The 22,155-nt window shown below is 45.8% G+C and overlaps 1 protein-coding gene across 2 annotated transcripts in view; it reads left to right on the top strand.

Moving 5' to 3' along the window:
- The first annotated feature begins 12,594 nt into the window (after window positions 1–12,594).
- Window positions 12,595–22,155, top strand: part of MGAT4A (alpha-1,3-mannosyl-glycoprotein 4-beta-N-acetylglucosaminyltransferase A) — a 126,327-nt gene continuing 116,766 nt past the window's right edge. Inside the window, exons 1-2 of one of the 2 annotated variants that reach the window (XM_027554657.1) lie at window positions 12,595–12,657; window positions 17,185–17,505. In XM_027554657.1, the coding sequence (XP_027410458.1) occupies window positions 17,412–17,505 (94 nt within the window). In that variant the 5' untranslated portion in view covers window positions 12,595–12,657; window positions 17,185–17,411. The remainder of the gene's footprint in view (window positions 12,658–17,184; window positions 17,506–22,155) is intronic. The other variant, XM_027554658.1, reaches the window with a different exon arrangement.

The following is a 22,155-nucleotide window of genomic DNA, read 5'->3' as shown; positions in this document are numbered from 1 at the left end:
TCCTTCCCTGGGATCTCTGCTTTGGTTTGGAGAGCTGCTATCAGCCTGATCTCTGACCTAAAAATCTCAGTGTAACTTTTGCCTTCCTCCACTCACCTCTCCCTGTGTGTGTGTGCTAAGTTGCTTCAGTCGTGTCCGAATCTTTGTGACCCTGTGGACTGTAGCCCACCAGGCTCCTCAGTCCATGGGGTTCTCCAGGCAAGGATACTGGAGTGGGTTGCCACGCCCTCCTCCAGGGGATCTTCCCAACCCAGGGATCGAACCCAGGTCTCCTGCATTGCCAGCAGATTCTTTTCCCATCTGAGCCACCAGGGAAGCCCCACCTGTCCCTGTAACAGCCTGAAATTGGGACCAATTAGTTCTCACTTGGAGGATCCACCCTCCTTCCCCTGCCACCCACTGCCCTGGCTGCCACCAGGAAGATCTCCTGACCCTTAGCTCTGACCAGTCATTCTCAAAAATGTCCACATTATCTACTGAATTAAGTCCAAACTCCTTATTTAAAAAAATTTTTAAATGTTTTTAATTGGAAGATCATCGCTTTACAATGTTGTGTTGGTTTCTGCGGTACAACAGCTCAAATCAACCGTAAGTGTTTATATAAATATCCTCTTGATCCTCCCTCCCACCCCCATCCTAAGCTCCTTATGCGAGCGCTGAATCCTCCCCCCGGGATCCCCCTGCAAAAAAGGGGACCCCAAAGCCCAGTCTTTCTATGCAGTCTCGTTTCTTGTTCTAGCCCCTCACCCCAGTTCAGTCTGGGCCACATGGTGCTTGGTGCCAGAACACAGTAAGCCCTCCGCAAATATTTGTCCAACAGGAAGGAAATACGATACATTGTCAGATAGCAGCTATGGCAAATGCCAAAATTCAGGAGGAGGGAGCTTCCTAAATATTTGTTCTTTTCTGTTGAGGCCAAGATGATGATAACTTTTTCCCCTGGAGCTTGGAAGAGGAAGAAACTGGCACGTACTTTCCCCACTAAGTTGAGGCTTTCACTTGAAAGGAGAAATTATTTCAGGTTTCTGGGCAGAAGGTACCTTCACCATTACAATAACATTTGACAGACACTCAAATGTAATGTGCCTTTATAGGAGGGCAATGAAATGGTGAATTATAAGGATCATTAGATGATGGGAAGGGAGTTTTTTTCCTCCCTCTTTATCCGATTTTTCTAATAAAGACTCAATTCTCACTTGAGGCAAATTCTTTTGGGCACTTTCCCAATACAATTCCAATTTATTTTCCCATTATCTGGGAGCAGTTCTTTGATTTTTTTTTCATTAGAAACCTGCAGTGCCACATCCTGCTGGAAGTGTCAGGGTTCCATTCTCCAACACTGCTGAGCGCCACTCTCCCTGGCTCTGTTGTTGCTGAATGGCAACGTAAATGTGGCCAGTGAGATAGGATTCAGGGTGGGAAATTAGGAAACTGATTGAGATATATATATATATATATATGGAGTTCTATAAATGCTGAAATGCAAGAGGATTTATCCAGGTAATCTCAAGTCCTGGGTTTGGGGAGGATTAACAGAATGGGGAAACTGTGATCATCATGATTAGAAATAGGTCATTTTTGTCCTCTTTAAGATGGTTTAAGACATGTATACCTGTAAGCCACGCATTGACTGAAACTTTAGCTTTTTTGCATCTTGGGCCACCTCGATGAGGTTTGGCATCTTGGTCTCTTTACCCCTTCAATCCATGCTCAATTGTCTTAAATTCAAGTTTCAAACTGAAAATAAGTATAACTACCTACTTTTTTCGGGCTTCCCTGGTGGCTCAGCGGTAAAGAATCTGCCTGCCACTTCAGGAGAAATGGGTTCGATCCCTGGGTTGGGAAGATCCCGTGGAGAGGGGAATGGCAACTGACTCCAATATTCTTGGCTGGAAAATCCCAGGGACAGTCCACGGGGTTGCAAAGAGTTGGACATGACTAAGTGACTAACAACAGCAATCTACTCTTTTCAGCTAGTAGGTGACCGGAGTGTGGCGCAATGGAGCAAGACACACTGTGGATAATCTAAAGAGCCTGTTTCTGGTTTTGATTCCAGAATGTTTTAGCTTTCCCATTTGAATGGGCGTATGTCATTTTTTAAGAGCTCAGTTTCCTTCATGAAAACAATCGAGTCCTGGGGACTTCCCTGGCAGTACAGCAGTTAAGACTCTGCACTTTCACTGAAGGGGCATGGGTTCCATCCCTGATCGGGGAACTAGCTCCCTCATCCCTCACAGCACATGGCCACAAAACATTTAAAAAGTGACGACAACAAAAACGATCAAGTCCTGTTTATGAAGACCTGAGCTGCCTTCCCCAAACGCCTGACCCCTCTGCTCTGCCCTTTGTACAAAGTCACGTGATGGAAAGTTCTGACAGCAGGAACTCAAACCTGTAGCCTCATGGACAAGTTCAAGTCCGTCTGTCCCTGACCTGTCAGCAGCAGGCACCCTCCCCACCGCAGCTGGGTCCCAGAGGCAGCTCCTGCCCCTGCCTCGGGCTCTGCTCCTCCCGCGCCTGCTGCTCTGACCCTTTTATGTTCTCCCTTCTGTTCTGTTGTTTGGTTGCTCAGTCATGTTCAACTCTTTGCAACCCCATGGATTGTAGCCCACCAGGCTCCTCTGTCCATGGGATTCTCCAGGCAAGAATACCGCAGTGGGTAGCCATTCCCTTTTCCAGGGGATCTGTCCGACCCAGAAATCGAAACTGTGTCTCCTGCATTGCAGGTGGATGCTTTACAATGAGCCACCTGGGAAGCCCCCACTTCTGTTTACTTTTTATCTTTTGGCTGCTGCTTCCTCTCTGCTCATGGCTTCTGCCTACTTCCTCTCCTGTCTTTCCACTTCTGCCCTGACAGCAAATGAGACCACATGTCTTTGTTTCAAAGATGTTTGAAGAAGAGATTTGATGAGTCCCCTTGGTCTCAGCTCTGTTTAAGTCATGCCTACAGAGAGGTCCGTGTGTCAGGGCCCTATATCCTGGGATATCGGCTAGTCTGTAAAACAGCTGGACCATCTGTCACACTGTTATGAAACAGGACTTTTGATTTTTTGCCTACCCATGTATCACCTGATTAATAATAGGATAATGAGTAAGCAATACTCATTTAGCTGGTTTGCTGTGTGGAAGCCTTGTTATTTAGTTGCTCAGCTGTGTCCGATTTTTTGCAACCCCATAGACTGTAGCCTGCGAGTCTCCTCTGCCCATGAGATTCTCCAGGCAAGAAGACTGGAGTGGGTAGCCAGTCCCTCCCCCAGGGATCTTCGCCAGTCAGGAAGCCAATGTGCATCTCTTGTATCTCCTGCATTGGCAGGTAGGTTCTTTACCACTGAGCCACCAGGGAGGCTTTAGATAAGCCAGAGTCTTTAGGAGGAAAATCAACAGGAACAGAAAATTCTCAATGATAAAAGGATGGGGCAAGTATTCAACTGGTGAAAGAAGTCAACATCTAGGGAAAGGAAGATGGTTCAAGGCTGTGAACCAGGCCTGCCCTGCCTCCCCACAACAAAAAGGAACAGGAACCCAATTGGCACAAGACTTGAGTTCCTTTGGAAGGAAGACTCTGTGTTTGTACTCATGCATGTTCAGGTACCTCTTTTAAAATTGTTCTCTTGTCCCTTAGCCTAGAAAAGATTTGCTTACTTCTCCATTACCTCCAGGATAAGATATATACTGCGGCCCCTCTGTGCCTTCCCATGCAGAACCAGAGGCGGGTCAGTCTTATGATGTGTCACTTCAATAAGCACTTTTAAATTCACAAAGCAAATTGCCATCCAAAAGCATTTTAGAGAGTTCTGACAAAATTAATTTTGTGAAACACTCTGTGGAGGTTGTCTTGGAATGTTTTATTGACATTTCCGTGCACCAAGATTTTCTATTCCAAGGACATTCCTGATTTCTTATACCACTTCTACTTTCCCGAATGCCTTCTATAGAGACCAATTTGAACAAGGCTATTGAATGGAGTGTTCAGAATTCTGGAAGATGCTTTTCCCTGAAGAGACACCTGAGCTCTCACTCTCTTACATTTCTGAAGCGATGCGACATTTTCAGTTGCATTTGAGACACTAAAGTTAGCTTGTCCATTGAATGATCTGTTTCTCTACTCTCTATCTTATCTGAAGCTTTGTGATTTTAAAAGTAATTTAAAATATAATGGCACCCCACTCCAGTACTCTTGCCTGGAAAATCCCATGGACGGAGGAGCCTGGTGGGCTGCAGTCCATGGGGTTGCTACGAGTCGGACATTACTGAGCGATTTCACTTTTTTCTTTTCACTTTCGTGCATTGGAGAAGGACATGGCAACCCACTCCAGTGTTCTTGCCTGGAGAATCCCAGGGACAGAGGAGCCTGGTGGGCTGCCGTCTATGGGGTTGCACCGAGTCGGACACGACTGAAGCGACTTAGCAGCAGCAGCAAAATGTTTATTTATGTGTTTATGGCTGTGCTGGGTCTTCATTGCTGCATGTGGCCTTTGCTCTAGCTGTGGCGGGCAGGGGCTACTCTCCAGCGCGCAGGCTTCTCGTTGCAGTGGCTTCTCTCATTGCGGAGCCCGAGCTGTAGTGCCCAGGCCTCAGTAGTTGTGGCGCACGCGTTCAGTTGCTCCATGGCATGTGGGAATTTTAGTTCCTGGACCAGGGATGGAACCCATGTCACCTGCATTGGCAGGCAGATTCTTAACCACTGGACCCCCAGGGAAGTCCCAAGCCTTGTGATTTTGATCCTAGGCCAGTGTGAAATTTAAAATAGGAACAAAAACAAAGCAGTGAGCAAATATTTACTGGGAGCTAGTGAAAGAATGTAGACAGGGCAGACAGTAGCAGCCCAGCAAATATTTGTTGGATGATCATAAGACACATTGTTTTCTCACTCAGGTAAAAATACCACAGCAACTTTGTAGCTGGGGCCAATGACATAAGGATTGGCCTTGAGGATTCCTGTTATAATGTTGCCTTTATATTCTGCAGTCTTCAGTGTCTTCCTGTCACCAAAGCTTGAGGTTCTGTACAGTCTTCACCTCCTAGCCTCGCCCCTGCCCAGGTGCCGTGCAGACTGGCACGTCGCCCTCTGTGTGTGTCTTCCTCTTTCTCACTGAATGCTTATTTCCTTTCCCCCTTGTTGGTGTTGGTCCGTCATCTTGTCCAGCTCTTTTGGACTGCAGCATGCCAGGCTTCCCTATCCCTCCCCATCTCCCGGAGTTTGCCCAGGTTCATGTCCATTGAGTTGGTGATGCCATCCAATCATCTCATCCTCTGCCCCCCTTCTCCTCCTGTTCTCAATCTTTCCCAGCATCAGGGTCTATTCCCATGAGTTGGCTCTTCACATCAGTATTGGCGCTTCAGCATTAATCCTTCCAATGAGTACTCAGGGTTGATTCCCTTTAAGATTGGCTGGTTTGATCTCCTTTTCCCCTACATCTGCGCAAATCCCACACCCTTTCTCCAAGGCTCAGAGCAAGCGCGTCCTCTGCCACAAAGTCCTCCTTCATTCTGTCAGAGAACGCTGCCAGTGGCTCCCATGTGCCTGCCACACAGTGATGAATCAGACGGTCCCCTACCTCGAGCGGTGTAGCAGCTGAATGAATGAGGCAGATAAGTCAGCAGATGATTATATCTGGTGCCGCCCAGCTTTTTTTTTTTCCTTTCACTAAATAGAACACAGAGATAATGATATTTGCCATGACTCTCAGGCTGCTTGTAACTGGAAGGTTCCAGCTGCCCAGATCTGAACCAAACACTTCAAAGGCTGAGAAGCACTGAAGTATGCCCGTCCTCTAACTAACACCAGCTTGGTAACTCAGGGTGATACTCCAGTGTGATAAACCCACCGGGAGGAGCAGGAACAGAGTACAGTGGGTCCCTCTCCCAGTCTTGGCAGAAAGGAAATCCTCCTGCAGAGTTGGCCTCAAGCGAAATTTGAAGAATGTCAGCTGTATCTGCGACAACGTAGAGGGATAGGAGGGGTTTCAAGAGGAAGGGAACATGTGTCTACCTACGGCCGGTTCATGTTGATGTATGGCAGAAGCCAACACAACACTGTAAAGCAATTATCTTCCAATTAAAAATGAGTATATTAAAAAAAAAAAAGAATGTTAGCCGTAGAGGGCGGTGTGGTGGGGCTGTGGAGTGAGTTGCTAGAAAAAACCAGGATGCGGTGCAGGCAGAGAATGGTCCAGGATGGTGACACTGGGCTTGCAGGACAGAGGCTAGACTGTGGTTCTTGTGACAAGCAGGCATGAGATGAGGAGAGTTGTGGGTGTTCCTTCAACCAGACTGTGAATTCCTAGAGGGTCGAGACCACATTTTATAAGTCTGTGTCTTTAAACCCCTAATCACAGAAGGGCTCAATACAGCATCCCCGACTGATAGGAAAGTCTCCCGTTCCGAGTGACAATATCAAGATGGCTGCCACGAGACATGTGGACAGGTCTCTCAGAAGACTGTGTGAATGTGAAAGGTGTTTTCTAGAGTTCCTGAGTCCCACTGGGGCGGAAAAACCTGACAGGCTCCATTCCCTCTTGTTTCCAGGACAAGCTCTGGTTTCGCTTTAAAGAATGCCTAAGGTGGTGTTTTATCCTGAAAACCAATTTGCTTGTTTACCCGTTGTCTTGAGCCTCCCGTGTTGCTGCCTTTCTATCCTCTGCTGTGTGATGCTGGAGCTGCCAGTGGGCAGGCTGCAGTTGCTGGGCTTCCTGGAATGGGCTTTCTGTTAGTATAAAGCTGCCCATAGAAGGCCAGTGGCTGGAGGTTAGAAGGCAGAGGAAGGAGAGAAGCTTCCTGCTTCTGCTTGCAACACTGTGGCAGCTGTTGGAAGTTGTTGCCAATAGTTGCAGAACAGTGGGTTGTGGAGTGATTCCTGTGTCCAGCCACCTAGGCTAAGACAGCATCTTTCAGGGTTCCAGACCAAGAGCAACAGTTCTCCAATAATGCATCAGCAGACGCAAGCTCCAAGTGTCCACCCAGGGGCACTAGCAGCCTCTGATCCTTGGGTATCAGTCATACATTCTGTCTGCTCTTTGTGACCCTTCTTTCTTTGTTCAACCCTTCCAACACCTTTGCAAGCAATTTCCTGTGTAATATTCCCTCCATCCAAAAAAAGCTAGAATAGTTCCTGCCTTCCCCTTTTCCTTCCTTTCTTCCTTTCTTGTTCTTTCTTTCCTGTCTGGCCCATGGCTGATGACACTTGCAGAGTTGTGTTCAGTTGCTACTGCTGTTGTTGTTGTTGTTCAGTCACCAAGTCATGTCCAACTCTTTGTGACCCCCATGGACTGCGGCATGCCAGGCCTCCCTGTCCCTCACCATCTCCCAGTTTGCCCAAGTTCATTTCCACTGAATCAGTGATCCCATCCAACCATCTCATCCTCTGCTGCCTTCTTCTCCTTCTGCCTTCAGTCTTTCATAGTATCAGGGTCTTTTCCAATGAGTCAGCTGTTCACATCAGGTGACCAAAGTATTGGTGCTTTAGCTTCAGCAACAGTCCTTCCAGTGAATATTCAGAGTTGATTTCCTTTAGGAAATCAGTTGATATAAAAAAGGGTAAAGAAGCATTAGATCTATGAAAAAGATGACATAGATTATGTTGTCCTGTTATCCAGAACTCCAAATGGCCTAATATTGGACAGTCATGGTCCTGAGTGTATTATTCAAGTAAAGGTTTTTATCCCGTTTGAAAGGTATTGATGGAGTAGCACAGTTGAGCTGCTCAAATTGGTTTCATGTATGAATGGATTTCAGAGGCAGGGCTGTTGATCCAGAATCTTTTCCAAGTACCAAATTCATAGAGGAAGAGTGAGAAAAGAAAAAAATCCCCAAGGCTCTGCCATCCTCTGGCACACAATTATTTTCCACCCGACCTTTGGAATATATGTCAAATATAATGAAACCAGTGAGTCAGCTTTAATGGTGTGGCCAAGTCACTTAGAAGGAAAGAGAGATCTCGCTAAGCCTTCTAAACTTCCTGCCACATGGCATGCTGAGGGCACCAGTTCCCAGTAAGATGGTTGGATTCCCTTTTGTTTGGGGATTTTCTTGAAAAAACTGTTTTGCTGTCCCTGTACACATATGTGAACACCACTGGCCACAACACTTCAGTATGGCTTGCTTGCGTGCTAAGTCGCTCAGTCGTGTCTGACTCTTTGCGACCCTATGACTGTAGCCTTCCAGGCTCCTCTGTCCATGGGATTTCCAGGCAAGAATTCTGGAGTGAGTTGCCATGCCCTCTTCCAGGGGACCTTCCTGACCCAGGGATTGAACCCACATCTCTTAAGTCTCTTGCATTGGCAGGTGGGTTCTTTACCACTAAGGCCACCTGGGAAGCCCGTTCAGTATGGCACGGGCTTATAATTCCACAATCCTATAGCCACACAGCCTGGCTTTTGTTGAATAGCCTTATAGGTACATCTACCCCGAGGGGGTGAATGTGGACAAACAGGAAAGGGATCATTCAGGGGTTCTCTCACAAAGAGATGAGCAAAGGTGTGGGGAGAACATGTAGAAATGAAAAAAATTTCTAAATCTAGCTCTCTGCTCTCTTTCATCTGGATAAACCTTAATGACCACCTAGAGTTGAATATTAAATATGGTGGTTAGTTCAGTTTGAATTCTCCCATTAATTTATTGGACCTTATGTGCCCTGTTGATTACACAACAGAAATACTGCGTACACTCTGTCTGAAACACTCTGTGGCTAAGAAAGAGTTAATAAACTCTTACTGCCCAGCCGGGTCCTAGTTCCCCAACAGCTTCTAGACTAAAGAGATAAAACACACAATTTATGAAGAAAAATGGGAGGGCTCCTGCCACCTGTACATGTTGTTCAGTCGTTCAGTCGTGTTTGACACTTTGTGACCCCGTGGACTGCAGCACGCCAGGCTTCCCTCTCCTTCACTATCTCTGGGAGCTTGCTCAAACTTGTCCATTGAGTCAGTGACGCCATCCAACCATCTCATCCTCTGTCGCCCCCTTCTTCTCCTGCCTTCAGTGTTTCCCAGTATCAGGGTCTTTATAAAAGTAAAGACTATCAGAGTCTTTACACCTCTGCATGAGCCATTTACAAAAAAGTCAAAACAAAACCCGGAAGGCCCTCCAATGTGATTCTCATGAAGGTTTTACAATTGCGAAAAGAAAAGAAAAAGATCCCATTTGAGCCAGTAGCCAAAAAACCAGAATCACAACATTCATCAACACTCATAAAATGCTGCAAGTTTTATTGTTCATGCATGGAGGGGACTGGAGCAGAAAAGAACTAAAGATCCTGTGTTTGATTTCTTAGAAGCTGATTGCTACAGGCACTGCCCCACCAAAAACTACTCACCATCAAAGTGATGAAAGATTAGCTTCCTGTGTGTACTCTGCTTTTAGTGTCACCTCCAGGAAGCCTTCCCCGCCCTGAAAATCTGATAGAGGGCCCCGGTCTGTCGTCTGTCCCAGTAACCAGAGCTTCTGGCACTGCTTGTGGTCTAATTCCTTCTGCACCTCTCTCACTAGTCTGGAAGCACCTATGGGTAGGCACCAGCTGCCTCCACACCTCTGAGGAACTCAGAACAGTCACCACATCACAGTTTTGTTGGAGACAGAGTATAGAATGGTGAAGTTACAGGCAGAACTTTAGCCTAGATACCTCCCCAGCTTCCACTGATTGTGTGGACTTAAAGGCCAGGAGAAGGCAAAAAGAGAAGCTGCAGAATAATGGAACTAGTGAAGTATCACAGGGATTTCGCTGGTGGTCCAGGGAATAAGACTCTGACCTCCAAAGCAGGGTGATCTGGTTTGATTGCTGGCCGGGGAACTAAGGTCCCACATGCCTCGGGGCCAAAAAACCAAAACGTACAATGGGAACAATATTGTACCAAATTCGGTAAAGACTTTAAAAATGGTCCACATAAAAAACATCTTAAAAAAAAAAAAAGAATCTTGCAGAAAAGATGAAGAAAAGAACTAGATGAGATTCAGTGGAGTTTGTGTGAAAGTGTTTGTTGCTCAGTCGTGTCTGACTCTTTGTGGCCCCATACACGGTAGCCCGCCAGGCTCCTCTGGCCATGGGATTTCCCCAGGCAAGAATACTGAAGTAGGTTGCCTTTCTCTTCTCCAGGGGATCTTCCCAACCTAGGGACTGAACCCCGGTCTCCCACATTGCAGCTGGATTCTTTATCATCTGAACCACTTGGCACAGAAGTGATTGGAAAATCCAGGATCATGTACTCTGCAAAATGAAGGTGAATGACAAATCCATTCTAACCCATACCTTGGTGTATATCCTGTGATGTTCTCATTTCTTAGGACAACAAACTGAAATCCAGACTTTGTGGAGCTAAAAGTGATTGGTTTACGACAAGTTTAACTGTAACACCAGATTTCTCCTGAAACCCGTTCTTCTGTTGCCAGATGGAGTAGCAATAAGCTATCAAGAAGGGCCCCAAAGGAAGGCAGTTCTGTTTGTCCTGCTTTTTGTCTTTTGATGTCAGTTCTCCACTAACCTTTGTCCAGGGGGAATTCTGCTGTCTTCCTGGATAAGCCCATTGAGTCCATCGTTGAAGCTTGCCCTTTGCAGCTGTCCTTTCTCTCTGACATATGCCTCTGCTTCTAGAATGTTTCTGAATGCTTTCATTTCCTTCCTGAGAGAGAAAAAAAACTGGAGAAAGTAGAGTGAAATGTATCTTTTTAATAGTCATCCACTCAACAAGATTTTGTCAGCTGCTGAAGATATAAGCAGAGGGGTACAGGAATGCTGCAGGGACTCAAACCCAGTCAAACAGATCTGGGTTTGAATTCTGGTTGGATCACTTACTAGTGCCTACATCACTGTTTGTATCAGTTTGTATTGTGTTATTTATTTATTTATGCCTATGCTGGGTCTTCGATGCTGCCCACGGGCTTTCTCTAGTTGCGGTGCTGGGGCTTCTTATTGCAGTGTCTTCTCTTGTTGCAGGCACAGGGCTCTAGACAAGTGGGCTTCAGTAGCTGCGGCACTGGGGCTCAGTAGTTTTGGCGCAGGGGCTTAGTTGCCCTGCGGCATGTGGGATCTGAGTTCCCAGATCAGGGATCGAACCTGTGTCCCTTGCATTGGCAGGTGGATTCTTAACCATTGGATCACCGGGAAAGTCCTGTATTGTATTATTATTTGTACTGTTAATCTCTCAGGGCTTCCAGTTTCCTTCCCATAGAATGGGGAGCTCCCTGGGCAATTTAAGCTTTTGGCCAGTCTTGTGGACATGGCTTTGTTAAATGCTAGTGCTCTCTTCTGCATGGAAATTGCCTGTCATTGAGCATTGTACACCAAATGGAAAGCTTTGGTCTTTCCATTCCCAAGACATATGTCAGCCAAGATATATCAATGTATCAAAGGTTGTATCGGAGTAGGTTTCAGCCTTTATTACTTACATCTGGTCATGAAATTTTTGCCAGCTTGCTACTAGGAATTGTCTTTATCTTAGACTATAGGAGGAGAAGGCAGTGGCACCCCACTCCAGTGCTCTTGCCTAGCAAATCCCATGGACGGAGGAGCCTGGTAGGCTGCAGTCCATGGGGTCGCTAGGAGTCGGACACGACTGAGCGACTTCACTTTCACTTTTCACTTTCATGCATTGGAGAAGGAAATGGCAACCCACTCCAGTGTTCTTGCCTGGAAAATTCCAGGGACGGGGGAGTCTGGTGGGCTGCCGTCTATGGGGTCGCACAGAGTCGGACACGACTGAAGTGACTTAGCAGCAGCAGCAGTAGACTATAGGAAATCTGGCCCTCAAGCCAGTTACTAACCCAAGTCCTAGTACCAAAGGATACTAAGAAAAACAGGCAGACCACTCAGATCTCTCAATAGATGATTATCTATTTGGTTCTCAAGTTAACCTCCAACTTTACAGAAATGGTGATTAGGACATGGAGCTCGCGAGAAAGGGACAGGAGAGGGTGGTGTAGTGGAAAAATCAGAAGCTTTAGCACTCAAATGATCTGCATTTAAACCCTAGTTTATTTATCTTCTTGCTGAAGCTAGTCCTGGACTCTTGGTAGGTAAACTGAGGATAATAATGCCCATTAGTGGGGATGTCGCAAGGGCCACAGACAGTGGGTGAGGCTCCTGGACCCTCGGAAGCTCTTGCTGGATTAGGGCGGGAGCTGGCCCGGGACCGGTCACCGGGAATGCTGCCCAGCGGGGTGCGGCGGGTTGCGGACCGCAGTTGGGGGAAGGCGCTGAGGCCGCGGCAGCCCGGGTGGTCGGGTCGCGCGCCAGGCAGAGGCCGGGGGCTCCCCGGGGCCTTTTGTTGGCAGCCTGTGCTGCCTCCGCGCACACGCCCGAGAGGATTAAAGCCAGATGTGGCGGCCCGGCGCCGCCGAGCGCTTAGAGCCCGGGCCGGAGACGCCGCTCCAGACCCGGCGGTGACAGTGAGTGAAGCGGGGAGATCTCACGAGAACGGTACAGGCTGCAAGGCGGCGCCCCTAAATGACAACCGGGAGGGCCTCCGGCCGGCGGCTGGGCCGCGCGGGGGCGCCCGGGGGACGGCACAGGCGGCCAATGGCTGGCGGGGTCCCGGGCGGGGCCGGGCGCGGGGGCCGCGGCGCTCCGGCGGCGGGGCGGAGCCGCGCGGGGAGGCGGGGGCGCCCGGCGGCTGCTCGGTGGCGGCTCGTCGGCGGCCGCGGCAGGACTGGCAGCGCCGGCGGCGGGTGAGGGGTTCGCGGCGGCGGCGTGCGGGCAGCTTCGAGCGGGGGCGCAGGGCGGCTGCGCGGAGGGCGCGGGATGGAGGGGCGGCGCCGGGTCGCGGGAGATCCACCTGCTGGTAACGGAGCCGCGGGGCCGCGGCCGGGCCCGGAGCTCGTGCGCCTCCGGCTGCTGCGGGGCCGTCTCGGGGCGCGGGCGGGCTGGGCCTTGGGGGCGGGCGCGGGCCGGGCCGCCCTGGGCGCGCCGTCAGCCCCGCTCCGCCGCCGCAGCCCCTCGTTGCCGCGCGCTCTCTCGGTGGCCCACCGGGCGCCTGATGCGCTCTCCGCGCTCCGTGGCGCGGCGGGGCTCGCTGACTTTGGGGCAAAGTGAAGGAAAGTGGGGGTTTTGGGGGTGAGGCAGAGTTGCTCGCGGGACTGCCCCAGGGCTCACGCCCGTCCCGGAGTCGGCGGCGTCCCGGGGCCGCGGGCAGGTGGGGCGGGGGCGAGGCGGGCCGGGGTTGCTCCCGAGACGTGCACCGTTCTGGCGAATTTTCCTACAAAGTCAAGACCTGCGGGTCCTATGTGTAAGCGCACCCCCATACCCAGGCCTCAGTTCCCCGCTATCGAGGAAGCTGCGAGTGGGATCCCCGGGTCGGGGCCAGGTGATTCCACTGAGGGTACCACCAGGTGACAGCGGGAAGGCGTGCTTTATGAGCTGGCAGTCAGACCACTCGCGCGCCCGCTTTTTATTTCTCGCAGCGAGTGTTTCTCTGGAGCCCGCTCATTGCTTACAATCCGGATTGCGAAATAGAAGCAGGCGCAGTGTCTGTTTTCAGCCCTCTTCATATATTTTGCTGTTGTGCTTTTGCTGTCGGACGACTTCTGGCCAAAGAAGATGGCAACGTCGTTCGTTTGAATTTAGAAGCTAAATTTAGAAGTGAATAATATGCGTTTAATGGTTTATCTTTCTTTTTCTGAATGTTAAAAAACAACACCACTGTCATTAACAGGTTATCCTAACAAAGGTTTCTTTAGCCCGCACCGTGTAAATCTGAAAACGCACAGGACGATGAAGTTATGTAAGCTGTATTAAGGAAAAATAGAAATCCTATTATAAATATAAAACCAATGAATTTTAATAAAACCGCGATGAATAAAGTTACAGGGCTTACATCATGGTATTTATGAGGGTGTCTTTCCTTCAGGCACCCCTGTTCTGTCTGGAATGGCAGTGAAATCATATGTCAAGCATTTTTAGCCATGGAACATACTATTTCGGAGAACACTTTAAAATCAAAGGTTATGTATCTAATAATAACATAGGACTGCAGCCCTTAAAAGACTGTTAATAAAACAGGTTTTTCTCCAGCCTGAGATCTGGAGTTGAAAGTTGGAAATATCTTTGGCAGGATGGAGGAGATGACCAATAACTTTAGCCACTGCCTTTTTGTTGTTAAGGATTCCGATGTGTTAAGTGGATAGTCTCAGAGAGCGTCAAGGTGTTAGATTGAAATTTTTGTTGAGTGTGGACTCTGACAACAAATATGGATCACTTCTCCTGCCTTAGGTAGTCAGTCAACCCAGAGGGCTCTTGGCTGTCTGAACTACCTCTCCTGGTTTGAGAGCATAGGGATCACTGGTTTTGCTCTTTTATGGTGCAACTAAACTTCATTAGTGTGGAAACCCTGATTAAAAATGTATGACAATATTCTGAGTAAAATGCCCTCATATTTCTCTTGCTGAATTTCAGGTCCTGTTTGTTGGTAGAGTTCATTATTTGCATTTTCTTCAAACCAGATATGAATAACTTCCTGGATCCAATATTTAATATTCCTTATGTTTTTCATGTTACCAATACTGTATCTATAATCTACTTTCATTATAGAGTTCATTCACTTTTACTTGTCTCTCTACCCCTTTATACTGACTTTCATACAAATAAGTAATAAAACTGTGTTTCAAAAATCTTTCATTTTCTACTTCTTCACTTCACCTTCCCTGTGATTACTGATTGAATGTTTATTCTAATAATCTGTATACTTCTGGATCTCTTATCAGGACAGTATCTTTTTTGAAGTAAAGTGGGGCTCAGGTGGGGATATAGCAACAGAAAATTATATGCATCTTCATATAATGCCATGAAAAAATTAAAATTCCAAGTTACATAATTCACTGAGTTAACCCTTCATTTTTTTATAATCAGAATCATTATCGAGTGCTTTAAAAAAAATTATCTGGCTGTGTTGAGTCTTAGTTACAGCATGTGGGATCTTGTTCCCGGACCTGGGATCAAACCCTGACCCCCTGCATTGGGAGCACAGAGTCAGCCACTGGACCACCAGGGAAGCCCCTTGAGTGCCTATTGATACGTTAATAAGACAGTATATTAGGTACTTATGGAATTGAGTTGAAATTCTGGGATTTCACCATGAAGACTGTTGACATGGATATGAATAACTTTGGTTTTAGAAAATAATCATAATTTGAACGCGAGAGTATCTTTGGAAATTCTTGATTGCAGAGAGTAAGGGGAAGGGAGGAAGTAGAAAAGTTCAGTGCCTCTAGAGTATTATATCACTACTACAGAGCTGCTGGTCAAGGAGGGTTCACAGGCTGCTTGAGTGTGAGTAGGGGAGAGGAGGGCCCAGCCCAGGGTACAGGAAGTGAGAAATTCATTCAGGTTTTAAGCTGAAACTTTGAAGTTGCCTGTGAATTTTGCAGTTTATTCCATAATAGATCCGTATTTGTTGTAGAGTCTAATTTTTTTTTTTTTTTTTTTTTAATTCACACTTTAAACTGTTGGGTAAAGATAACACCTCAGGAAGATTCTCCAGTGTAACCTGAGGCTTGGAGTGCCCCGGGAGCTTCTTTTCACAGGACTGCAGTGCAGAGGGGCAGAGGGTGGGGGATGAGAACTTGGACTTCAGAGTTGTGCAAATTAGGGTTCCTTCTCTGGGTTCATTTCATTGTACAGTAGGGGAAGCGGAGTTTGGAAGATTTAGGAGTTTGGAAGATTTAGAGCGTGTGAGGAAATGCTTAGTGAGTTGTAGTGTCTCATTATCGTTATTTATCCAGATGATCTTTTCTCACTAGTGGAGCTTTCTAGCCATGGTCGGTTTTACAAACCAGCTGAGATGATAATTTCTGAATTGCCTACAAATGGCTGCGTTAGCCAGAGAGAATTGTCCCTCGGGCTTCCGAGGCCTCTTTGGAGCTGCATTAACTCACCTACTGGAGTGACACGTGGTGGACTGCCAAGTGCCTCTGTGGTCCCCTGGGGCCACCAGGAATCAATGCATATCTTGTCTGGCCTGACATTCCCCGAGGGAGTGAAATTGGTTCTTTGCAGAGAGGCCTAAACCAGTGACTGGCTGCAGGTTTTTGGTTTTATTTGTTGTTATTAATACAGTTGACATTTATTCAGAACCTAGAATTGTAGTAGGTACTATGTAGTACTATGCTTAAGTACTTCCAGGGACATGATTTCATTCTATTTTCTTTTTAAAAGATTTATTTATTTTTGGCTGTGCTGGGTTTCTGTTGCTTTGAGCAGGCTTTCTCTAGTTGTGGCCAGTAGGGGCTACGCTCTTTCGATGCGGTGTGCGGGCTTCTCGTTGAGGTGGCTTCTGTTGTTGGGGAGTATGGGCTCCCGGGTTCGTAGGCTTCAGGAGTGGAGCGTGTGGGCTCACTGGTTGTGGCGCATTGACTCAGTGGCTCTGCGGAACGTGGGATCCTCTCAGACCAGGGATCAACCCCCTGACCCAGATTCTCAACCACTAGACCACCTCATTCCGTTTTCTGAACAGGTTTGCTGGATGGGAGGTGATCTCCAGGTTTCCTGAGTTAAAGCAGTGCTCAGTGGTTAATCCTGGGTCCGGTGGCATCCTGGTTGGATCGCCATGTTTTCAAAATGCCAAAATAATCCCAGTTTACACCTGAGGAGTAGGTTAATTGTTGGAAAAACTACATTTATCTTATGCTGATGATCAGCAGCGGTCATCACTGTAACCTTTTTATTATTTATGAGAACAGGAGGAGCCGAGACAGTTAGCTTTCTCAGTTCCTGGATGAAACCACAAAGCCGAGATAATTGACATGCCTGAAGTCACGCAAGTAATGGTGGGGCTGGATCTAGGACCAGGGCTTTTGACCCTTGTAAGTTTTGTCTGTTTTCTTTAAACATTTTGAGCCATTAACTATTATTGTGCAATAGGAGGATTGTAGAGAGTGAAGAATGTTCCTCAGGAACCATTGAGTGATCCTTAGAGTTCTCCTGGGCCCCACCACTTCTTCCTTTACATAAGTAACCATGACTCTCTTTCCACAGACACAACAGAACCAACGAGCAGGGAGTATAGTTGAAAGCTTTTTTCCCCAGAGGAGAAGAACCATATCGCTCAAGGATATCACATGAGTCATTCGGATGTGGGGGGTTATCTTTACAGATACAGTGTAGCCCAGCCAAGAATCTGTTTGTAACAGTGACTGATAAATGAAGAAATGAGTATTTTGCATCCTTGAGCAAGTTTTTCTTTCCCTTTTCCCCTTGAATAGGGAGAAAGAAGCATCCACCTATGAAGACCGTGCAGAGAGTCCTGAATAATAATTGTGAATGGTGTGGCTGCCAGACTAGTTCTGCTGAGCATCTGAAATGAACCTCTCCTATTGATTGTTTCAGTTGGCCCCGAGCCAGGAGTACTGGGTTTGCTTGACTTCAGGATAAAAAGAAACGGACTTGGTTATCATCGTAAACATATGAACCAGTGTGATGGTGAAATGAGATGAGGCTCCGAAATGGAACTGTAGCCACTGTTTTAGCATTTATCACCTCGTTCCTCACTTTATCTTGGTATACAACATGGCAAAATGGGAAAGGTAAGGAAAACGTCTCCAAAAAATGTGCATGCAGTGTGTTTGGCTTTTTGCTTTGTCGACGGTGCATAAATGCTCCGAGTTGAACACCCCTACAGTCTGCGTATTTCATGCTATCTGCTGGCGGCCTGCCAGTTTCTTTCTGACACCGAAATGAAACAGTATTCTTGGACGGAGGACACAAAATTTCTCATTTGAATGGGGTTTGCTTTGTTTCTTGATTTCTTGTAATTGCTCGTGTAGAAACATGCTCATCAGCGGTTTGTATTATAAATGACAGCCAAGTTGAGTAATGAAGACTTTCATTTTGGCATTTTATTTTTCATTATTAAACATCATCAATGTTTAATAAGCTTCCTTGTACTGGATATTGTATGAAACACTTAGAAGGACACAGCGGCTTCATGAAATTTATACGCTGATTATCCTGATGATTTGGTGCTGTGTAGTTAATGATTTAAACCGCATGTGTTGATGGGTTGCTCTTTAGGTAAAAGTATTTTTGAAGTGGGTGAGAAATTCGTCTGAAATTTTAAAAATTAATTCTGTTGAGACTATTGAACTGTGTTTTTAAGGAAGGTTATCTGTTTAGAGATTGGAACTGTATTGAAGGATAGTGTATTTCTTTTAAAATATATACAGTAAATTCCTACCCCTATTTTTATTATTTGTAGACTTTTAAGTAAATAATGTACTTGTTTATGGCTGCCCTAGTTGCAGCCATATGGATTGCAGCCTGTGGGCTTTCTCTAGTTGCGGTGAGCAGGGGCTACTCTAGATGCAGTGCATGGACTTCTCTGGCAGTGGCTCGTTGCAGAGTGGGCTGTGGGTGCACAGGCTTAGCTGTACCACAGAATATGGGATCTTCCCAGACCGGAGGGTGAACCCATGTCCCCTGCATTGGCAGGTGAATTCTTACCTTCTGGACCACCAGGGAAGTCTCCTACCTCTTCCTTTTACATATCTCTTTTCCTCATATTAATCTAGGAAATATTAATGGCAAGAAGAATGGAGATTTGTTAGAGTCAGGGTAGAGTAGTAATCATCACTTGGTTATCAAAAGGTGCTATTGTTGGCATTATTGACTTGCATGAAGGTAACTTTATTCTCTATTAATTTTTCTCTGGTGTGTGTGTGCTGTGACTAAGTCACTTCAGTCGTGTCCGACTCTGTGCGACCCCATAGACGGCAGCCCACCAGGCTGCCCCGTGCCTGGGATTCTCCAGGCAAGAACACCAGAGCGGGTTGCCATTTCCTTCTCCAGTGCATGAAAGTGAAAAGTGAAGGTGAAGTTGCTCAGTGTGTGTGTAGATATGTATATATCTGTGTCAGTGTGCATATATTCATGAAATAAGCTGATATAAGCAGGCAAATGTACTCTGTGCTTTGAGCAAGTTTAGTATTGTTTTTCTCTTTCTCTGAGTTGGGCTCTAATTTTGGAAGGCATTCTTTGGGGGGAAAATGAATAAAACACTTACTGAAGATCTTTCTTCTTTGCAGACAAATACATACATTTTAGATTTCATTTTTTAATCATACCAAAAGGAGAGGACTTACTTAGGAAGAACTTAGTTAATCAAACTATTGGCTGGCCCTGATGTGAGTAGAACATATGACTGGCTTTAGCGGTCAACTTAGAAAATAAGAGAGTTAATCCTGAGAGTATATGGAATTTTTCCTTATCAGGAAACTTATCTACCCAGAAAGTTATAGTAACAGAAAATTGACCCTTTTGACTGGGTCTTATTTAAAACTTTTGGCATCTCCATTCCATTTATCTGATTTCTTACGTAAAGGCATTACTAAGCACTATTTTTGTGTGTGTTAGGTTGTCTTTAGAATCAATATTAATCAAAAAGAATATACAGGTTTTGTCACCAGAAGGGGAAAGAATGTGGTATTCAAGCCACACACACACAGTCTCTCTGCTTCGGGTGGCACTCTGAGCAGCTGTAATCCTCCTGTGCATATTTTTCTGCTCTGTTTTTCGGTTTGGTGTTTTGTCTGAACTCTTTCAGGTATCAACAGAGGTCTCCTGTCGTGCTTATGTAAAATCCCCTGTGCTTTAATGACATCGTTTATGTAACCACTCTAACTGCTGAGCATTTGGATTCTTTCTAGATGGTTCTGGCAGTCAGCCTGGATTTTCCAGAGCCGGCCTCATTTCAGATGTTTAATTCTTGTATACTCATAAACCACATGCTCTGCTTTTTATATTGAAAGCATGGTTTCCGTAATCGCTGGATGTTGCTGGGCTCAGAGTTGTTATTTTTCATGCATGCATCACTCCCTTTCCTGTACCTGCCTCGTGCCCATCTCTGTGTTATATGCTGTAAATATGAAAAGGAAGGAGAAACTACTCACCTTTGGAAATCTCAAGAACCAGTAGGGGAAGGTGCAAGTAAAAAATGTGATACCATCTGATAGATAGAGCAGTAACAGAGTGCATATTATAAGTTATGAAACAATAACATAGTCTCATTTAATCCTCATAACAACCCTAGGAAGTATGATTACTCACTTTCTATAGATGAGGAAACCAAGGCTGAGTATAAGAAACTTGTCAAGGTCGTACATTAAGTGGAAGAGTCAAGTTTAAGCTCGGTCAGGTTGGTTCCAGAGATGATGCTCTTAGCTATTGGTCTGCTGCCCAGAAGAGCAGAGACCAGGCAGATTAGGGGAGAGTGGGCATGGCAGGTAGAGGGAGCTGCCTTTACTTTCATGAAGCTCTGAGAGAGTGTGGAGTATTTGTGCTTTGGAATTGTAAGATATTCATTGTGGTTGGCAGCGTTCCAGGACTGTCCCAGGGCTTAGCTGGTAATCCCAGTGTGGTCCCTATCATATTTATCCTAGGTCTTCATTTACCACTTGAAAGAATAAATGAGCTGGTCCATGGGATTGGCATAATTTGAGGAAGATATCAGTAACTCCACTAGGAAAGCTGGTGTTCAGGCCAGGGTACAAGTTTCTGCAGGGTATACTGGATTCTCACATTAAAAAATGAGACAGAATTTCAAGTGTATGGAAAGCACAGTGGGAAAGCTGTATGCAGGTGTGCAAGTGGGACGAGAATCATTGCATGTCTTACTCGTGTGTGTGTGTGTGTGTGTGTGTGTGAGGGGGGGAGGTGGTTCTCCTGATGAATTTCCTATTTTGGTCAGGTACAACCCAGAAACTGGACATCTTAGACCCTTGTCCCTAGGGATACCTAACATTCATGTATGTGTTTCTGTGTGGACATGTATTTTCATTTCTCTTTATCTACAAGTAGAACTGCTGGGTCGTGTGGAAACTCTATATTTAATCACTTGAGGAGCTGCCAGACTTTTTTCCCAAAGAAGCTGGACCATTGTGCATTTCCTCCAACAGGATATGAGGGTTACAATTTCTTTACATTCTTGATGATACGTGTTTCCTGGCTTTTGGATTCTACTTGTCCTAGCGGTAGTGAAGTAGTATATCATTGTAGTTTTTATTTGTATTTCTAATAATACCTAGCATCTTTTTATGTACTTATTAGCCATTTGTATATCTTCTTCAGAAAAAAATGTCTATTCAGGGTCTTTGCCTATTTAAAAATTTAAACTTGAAGAGTTCTTTATTCTAAGGCCAAAATACAGTAAGGGTAGGGGATCAACCACCTGTGTATCTAATATGAGGCTTAAAAGACAAAGCTAGTAAAATCATGTAACTATCAATAAAAATGTATACACACACTAATTAGGGAGCGGACAAAGTAAAAACACATAAAAGATGAGATCAAAAATGTAAAATGAGGGGGTGGAATAAAAAAAAGTGTGCTGTCATTTCAGTCGTGTCCAACTCTTCATGACCCGATGGACTGTAGCCTGCCAGATCCTCTGTCCATGGGGTACCCAACATAGGAACACCTAAATACATATAGCAGTTACTAACAGACATAAGGGAGTAATTAACAATATAGTGAGTAGGGAGCTTTAACACCCCACTTAAATCAATGTGGATAGATCATCCAGACAGAGAATCAATAAGGAAACATTGGCATTAAATGGCACATTAGGTCAGATGGATTAAATATATATAGGCCTTTCAACTCCAAACGAGCAGAATGCTCATTCTTCTCAAGTGTGCATGTGATCAGTATTCTCCAGGATAGATCACCTGCTAGGCCACAAAGCAAGTCTCAGAAAATTTAAGAAGATTTAAATCATATTAAGCACCTTTTCTGACCACTGCAGTATGAGACTAGGAATCAACTACTGGAAAAAAAAAATATGTGGAGTCTAAACAATATGCTACTAAACAATCAGTGGGTCATTGAAGATATCGAAGAGGAAATAAAAATATACCTTGAGACAAATGAAGATGGAAACACAGCATTCCAAGATTTATGGGACACAGAAGACTCTTCTAAGAGGGAAGTGTATAGCAAAACAGGCTTACCTTGGGAAACAGTAACAATCTCAAACAATCTAACCTTACACATAAAGGAACTAGAAAAAGAATAACAAAGCCCCAAGTTAGTACAAGTAAGGAAATAATAAAGATCAGAGTGGGAGTAAATGAAATAGAGATGAAAAAAGCAGCAGCAAATATGAATGAAAGAAACTAACATCTGGTCCTTTGAAAAGATAAACAAAATCAATAAACCTTTAGCTGGACTCCTCAAGAATA

The sequence above is a fragment of the Bos indicus x Bos taurus genome, chromosome 11 (genome assembly GCF_003369695.1).
Source record: "Bos indicus x Bos taurus breed Angus x Brahman F1 hybrid chromosome 11, Bos_hybrid_MaternalHap_v2.0, whole genome shotgun sequence".
NCBI lineage: Eukaryota > Metazoa > Chordata > Mammalia > Artiodactyla > Bovidae > Bos > Bos indicus x Bos taurus.
The sequence above is the reverse complement of the archived record's forward strand: the minus strand, read 5'-3'. Positions and strand labels throughout refer to the sequence as shown.